This window comes from Gossypium hirsutum, chromosome D03, assembly GCF_007990345.1.
Source record: "Gossypium hirsutum isolate 1008001.06 chromosome D03, Gossypium_hirsutum_v2.1, whole genome shotgun sequence".
NCBI classification, from domain to species: Eukaryota; Viridiplantae; Streptophyta; class Magnoliopsida; order Malvales; family Malvaceae; genus Gossypium; species Gossypium hirsutum.
The window spans coordinates 53,916,806-53,923,248 of record NC_053439.1 but is presented as its reverse complement, the minus strand read 5'-3'; the positions used below and the strand labels follow the sequence as shown (position 1 = coordinate 53,923,248).

Below are 6,443 nucleotides of genomic sequence, written 5' to 3'. Positions count from 1 at the left end.
CCAGTAAAAACTCGGACAGTAAGGGAACAACCAAAGACATTCATGGCACCAAGAAAATAAAAAAGACATTCATGTCTCTTGTTAAAATGACCTTTATTTCTTCAGAAAAAACCTGTTTTGAGTAAAAACAAACTTACTTTTGTACAAACATTTGTCATGTCTTGTGTTTGCTAGAGTGAAAATAGTTGAGTTTTGTTGGTATGCAACCGAAAACGGCACATAAAAAAAAAAATCAAATTCGGATTAGTCATAACCGGGCCGGTTGTGGGGGGGCGAGTGTGCACGTTCGAATGAAGCACGAGACGACTAATCATCGTCTGTTTCTCCTTTGTTTCCTTCGGCAAAAGAAGCAATCCGAACATGGAGATTCCGTTTTACTCAAGTAACCGGTTTGGAGCTTGCTAGTAGGTATGTTTAGGTCTTCCGTAAGTATCTGATGAAGCTTCCGATTTTCCTCCATAAGCTGTTCGATGATTTGTTGACATTTCATTACCTGGATGGAAAGTAGAAATTCTAACACATTCTGAACGAGACAACGAACATGAACAGGAACACAAACATAAAACAACCAAAACCGGGTTGCAAAGCAAATAAGGGGCATTACCAATTGAAGCATGTTGTTTTCAGTTGGCAACCGTGCCGCCTACAAATCAACCAAACCAGGTTAATTATCGCAACTGCCTACCGCAATCACTGATAACCAAAATCGGAACAAAACACAACCGCTCGTTCCCGGGTCGTGTAAACACGATATTCCACACGAACAAGCATAAAAGTAGCTTTGCATACCAGTTCATTTTGGCTAGTTTCGTCTTCGTTGAAAACTGGATTTTGCAAAAAACTACTGAGAACTTTTTCTGTTCGAGTTCCAAAAGTTGAACCTCTGCTCGTAATCCCGTGTCCAGGCAACCCTTGGGATGTAGAATCTGCTAGTTTTGACACTATCTGGTTCATGTTTCCGACTGGATTTCGGGATGGTTCATTCGTTGTGGTCCAACCACTTCGAAACGATACAGGAAAAGCACCTCCAATGAACGGTAATCCGGGAGCCTTTCCGAACTTCATCATCAATTTCGCCATTGTTTCTGTAACACAACATTGAATTTGATGCACCATCCCAGGCTTCGCAGAGAGTCCTGTACCGGGAACAACATTCTCCGTAAAAAACGAATGTCTTAGCTCGGGAACAAAGATGATAGAAAGCAAAGCTGGTTCGATGAGGACATTGCATACCGACACCGGAACCGTGGCCAAAACCGACACCACATCCAATCCCGGCCTCAATGCTCTTAGCTCCGATCTTCGTTAACTAAAACAACACGAGAAAGACGAGAAATGCAGATTGCGATCAAACAAACAAAAATCAAAGACGAAAGACGATCATAAAACCGCGCATTTAACTTACAGCACCATTTACGTGTTTGCTAACACCAGAAAACGCATCGGTTGCGCCTCTAGTTGCACTCATTACTTGTCCCAGCATAGGTATCGTACCTGATATTACATTGCGCTTAACACAATATCCGCGAAAGAATGTACTATGAACTAGAAATACCGGAAAAACTTGCATCGTTCACCGTACGATATGTTCATCAATCATAAAAGTTTGACGCTACTTATTCATTCCTTATTCTAGATGCAACTATGTAATGTTAATCATATAAGTTTTAAAAAATTGTATTTCGTTCTTACTAATGAACCAAACAAAGACTACCCTATTGAAATAGATGCCAAAGAAATGGTGACTCGTGTTTCCATTTTCGTCCTTAGAACTGGACCGACCTTGAGCTAAAAGCCACTCTCAGAAGACAGAAAATATTCAAGCTTTAACAAACTACAAATCAATGAACCCACCATCTCAAAAACCATAAACATCCAAATAGAAGCAGATGGATTCAACAAGACACTCTCGCTATTACCTTAGACTTAAGCTTTCATCATAATTGAGAGATTAAACCCTCACTTAACCCAAAAACAATACCAACACATTAAAGGGTCCATCCACTATGACCAGACAATACTTTAAAATGTTGCGCTTCTCTTCAACAATTTACTATGACATTATATATTGACTAAAATAAATAATTCCAAAAAAAAGAAAAAAAACATTTTTCATTCCCATAAATTTTATTCTGTTCCTACTAAGAGAAAGAAAGACTACCTTATCTAATTACATGCGATTTGTCTCCTCGCTTTTATTCCTCTTACTAGACCGATTCTAGAGAACTCTAAATTAAAAATCACAATCACAAAACACAAAAATTCAAACTTTTAACAAATTATAAATTAATAAACATACAAATCAAAAACCATTAATATCCCAACATAAAAACATGAGTTCGAATCCGTTTAAGTGTGTGTTTCCCATACCATTAACATCCAATCAGAAAGCTAATATTCATTTCACTAACCCACATCTTTCCCATTAAGTAGTGAAAAAACCAAAATTGATACATACAAGTTTTTTTGGGAAGCAAATTAGGACCAAAATCATCATTTTTGGGACCAAACAAATCACCCCAATTCATCTTCACAACTCAAAAGATAAGGTTTTCTTCTTCTTTTTTTTCATTAAAAATCAAAATGGTATGAGCAGTACCTAGATTTATACCACAGACTATACCAATACCACAACCAAGGGCAAAGGCAGTAAATACTTGACCCATTTTCAAAGTTAATGGATTCTGTAATGTCATTGCTTGAAAGCCTTTCTTTTTATTGATTGTTGCCACCATTGTTTAACAAGTTTTTTTTTTTCGATTCCCAAAGCGAAAAGGTGTTTCATTTGTGGGTGTCTTTTTCATGTTCTTTTCTCTTCGGAGAAGCTAAGGATTTTCCGTTTCTTGTTAACGGTGTTTGAGTTTTTAAGCTCGTCTTGCTCCTTTTGAATCGGTTAATGTAGGGGTGTTTAAACGGTTATGTGAAGGTTAATCGAATTAAATTAGTATTAATGAAATTAATCAAATATTTTTTAATTGGTAACTGAATTGAATTTTTTTAAAAAAAATTAAGTACCTGATTTCAAACTAAATTAATCGATAACCAAACTTTAAAAAAATTATTAATCGAACTCCGACTGAATTAGATTGGTCAACTGACCGATTAACCAAATTAGATCGATTTGACAGATTAATTTGATTTTAACCGAAATTTTATCGCTCCTAGGCTAATGTTGGGCTTTGGGTATTTTGTTTAGTTAGTGGGTTGAGCTAGTGGAGATTAAAAGTGATTGAATTATGTTATTAGTCTCTGTATTTTATGAAAATTGTAGATTTAATTCATATATTTTAATTTGGTAAACTTTAGTATTTGTACTTTTCAAATGTTAAAATTTTAACCCTTACCAAATGATAACCATTAAATATGTTAAGTTTTATTATTTCCAAAATTTGAATCGGCTTACACGTTATCATATGTTAACTTGTCATTTTCGCATATTACTCATTAAAAATTTAGTTAATGGATTAACGATTATCATTTACATCAAGACTTCGAAATTTAAAAAAAATATACAATAGGGTAATATGGGCTAAATCTACAACTGTATGGATAATAGAGAACTAGTAATTGAATTTAATAGCTAATAGGGTCGGAATAAAAATATCAAAATCCAGAAATTATAGGGACTAAATCCACAACTTTTGCAAAATATAGGAAATAATAGTATAATTTAACCTTTTTTCTAATTTTGGGAGTTCTCTTCAACCTTTTTATCTCTTTGGGTTTTTGCTTTATAGGATAGTAAGCGTGGGTTTGGATAGATGGTGAGATGCGTTTAATTTATTTTTTGTCTCACACTATTGTGTCACTATAATATCTAATTTCACCGCCATTACTATTTTTACAGTAACCACAAGTAAACACAGCACCTATTCAAACTTACCTTGAGTCCAACAAATTTTATCGAGCAATCAAATATTAGAGATTAAGATAAAGGATAATGTTAACACACATGACACATTTACACTATAGCTTTTTTATCCATGGTGACATAGATGATGCATGAACCATGCATGGATGGTCATAATAATTGTTTAGATCAATCATCAAGTGGATCTTTCTTTTGGAGCTAGGGAAATGTTTATTACTCTAAATGAATAATTTTATTTGGATTAAAAAATTACATTGGTTGACATAGTATGTTATGTCAACTTTTGCTACCATTATCAAGAATAGAGTAATACAATATAATAAAAACAAATTATCATGCCTTGTCTGTTTGGTGAATTCCTAGGCAAATCCAAAATCAACAACATCAGCAAAGTCGAGCCCTACCAACAGTTACAATAGTCAAGCATCTTTAACGAGGGTTTTATTCGATTGAATTAAGTTGAATCGAGTAAAATTTTTAAATTAATCGAGTTGATTAGTCCTATTTTATCATCGTAATTCAATTTAAAATTTTTTCGAATCGAGTTGAGTGAATGAATTTTGAGTTAAGTCTAATTAAGTGAAATTATTCGAGTTAAATTAAAAAAATTAAGCATGTCAAAATAAAATCTTGTTACATTATAACTAATTTCATGTTAGAGCACATAAATATGAAAGCATATATGTTTGAAAAATTTTTAGTATGATAAATTTGAATCATTAATTAACTTATTTAGGTCCTTAAAATTATTATTTCAGAAAAAAATTGAAAATAAATTTCTTTATATATTTTTTAGAATTTTTAGATTTTTTTTAAAATATAAATTTTAGAATTTTTATAAATTATTTTGTAATTTTTTGTTGAGAAAGAGACCAATTTACTTATTTTCAAAATTGACAAGGACCAAATGAGTATTTACACTAATCTGTTATTCAAATAGTAAAATTCTACTCGACTCAAACTTGAAATTCGAACTAGTTATTCGAGTTGATTTGAATAACTCAAACAACGATTCTCAAAATTCGATTTTTTTCTTGATTTTTTCGAATCGAATCGAGTTTTTCTCACCCCTATAGAACACTTGTTAACCTCTTGATTCTACTTGTGGAGTCTAAAAACTCCATTGTAAGCATACCAAATAATTTCCTATGGAAAGATATTAAAAAAATAAATATTTTTAAAAAAAAGAGAGGGACATAAGACAAATTTTTAAGATTGGTTGTGGAATAAAAGAAAAGTGTATTTTTAGTGTACTAAATACTAACATTATTTTTATTATTTTTAAAATAATTTAATTATTGATCATTTCTTATTTGGATTATGACCCGATTAATAAGTAACACCAACTAAATTAATGATTTAATTACATAAAATATAAAATATTATAAAATTATAAAATTATTAAAAAACTAATAAAATTTTATACAACACAAATTACATAAAATAATATTTTATTACATAAAATTGATAAATTTTATGATATTTTATTTAAAAGGAAGCTGAAACTATTGAGATTTCCTTAAAATTTTTCAAAGCATATATTTTGTACTTCTGTTTATTAATTTTTATTATATTTAGAAAACTTGCAACAATAAAAGTTTTTTTGTTGATCAAATCCAAGAGTACCTTTTGACATATGACAATTTCAGCCATGGTAATAGAGAGGTTTCGAAGGTATAAATGCACTGAGTGAAAGTCGATATTTCCTCACAATTGTAACAGTCACCAAGACAATGATACAAGAGGTTTGATTCCTTTATGACTTCTCATGATTTTAAAAGAAGTAGCTTTGAAAGTTGTGTTTACTTTAAGAAAAACAGTGATGATTTTTTTGTGTATCTACTCCTTTATGTTGATGACATGTTAGCGAAAGATAAATGAGAGATGAGAAGGGTCAAAGCCCAACTAAGTGAAGAATTTGAAATGAAAGATTTGGGACCAGTAAAGAAGATACTTGGTATGAAGATTCTCAGAGATATAAAAGCAAGTAAATTGTATCTAAGTCAGAAGGGGTACATTGAGATCGTTCTTTGCAGGTTCAAAATGCAGAGTGCTAAGCCTGTTAGTACTCCTTTAGCAGCCCATTTTAGACTTTCATCAGTTTTGTCTCCACAATCAGATGTTGAGATTGAGTACATGTCACATGTTCCATACTCTAGTGTAATGGGATCTCTCGTGTATGCTATGATTTGTTCACGACCAGATTTATTATATGCAGTCAGTGTAGTTAGCAGATACATGGCGAATCCCGATAAAGAACATTGGAAAGCAATTCAATGGATTTTAAGATACTTATAAGGTACTACTGATGTTTGCTTACAATTTGGAAGAACTAGAGATGGAGTCATTGGGTATGTTAATGCTGATTTTGTTGAAGACCTTGATAGAAGAAGATCTCTCACAGGTTATGTTTTTACAATCGGAGGTTGTGCAATCAACTGGAAAGCCACTTTGCAAACTACAATTGCTTTGTCTACCACTGAAGCTGAGTACATGGCTATTACTAAGGTTTGTAAAGAAGCTATTTAGTTGAATGGACTCTTTAGTGAACTTAATAAAGACCTTCAAATCA

General features: G+C 32.2%; 1 protein-coding gene across 2 annotated transcripts; it reads right to left on the bottom strand.

Annotated features, from left to right (window-relative positions):
• Window positions 1-74: 74 nt before the first annotated feature.
• Window positions 75-2,827, bottom strand: LOC107933701 (uncharacterized). Of its 2 annotated transcripts, none has more exons than XM_016865979.2 (6): window positions 2,600-2,827; window positions 1,406-1,494; window positions 1,234-1,309; window positions 790-1,136; window positions 605-643; window positions 75-493 (listed from the first exon to the last, which is right to left on the bottom strand). In XM_016865979.2, exons 1-6 carry the CDS (start codon window positions 2,733-2,735, stop codon window positions 311-313), a joined length of 870 nt encoding a protein of 289 aa, XP_016721468.2. In that variant the 5' UTR covers window positions 2,736-2,827; the 3' UTR covers window positions 75-310. The 2 variants fall into 2 exon arrangements, with proteins under 2 accessions (XP_016721468.2, XP_016721469.1); XM_016865980.2 differs by lacking the exon at window positions 2,600-2,827 and adding an exon at window positions 2,459-2,580.
• Between the last annotated feature and the right edge of the window lie 3,616 nt (window positions 2,828-6,443).

What these genes read in the sequence shown, in the direction of transcription:
- LOC107933701 (XM_016865979.2), bottom strand. Translation starts at nt 2,735, where the DNA reads ATGGTGGCAACAATCAATAAAAAGAAAGGCTTTCAAGCAATGACATTA. An exon ending in AGTCTGTGGTATAAATCTAG is followed by an intron (nt 1,495 to 2,599) that starts GTACTGCTCATA and finishes ATGTAATATCAG; the next exon opens with GTACGATACCTATGCTGGGA. An exon ending in GCAAACACGTAAATGGTGCT is followed by an intron (nt 1,310 to 1,405) that starts GTAAGTTAAATG and finishes GTGTTGTTTTAG; the next exon opens with TTAACGAAGATCGGAGCTAA.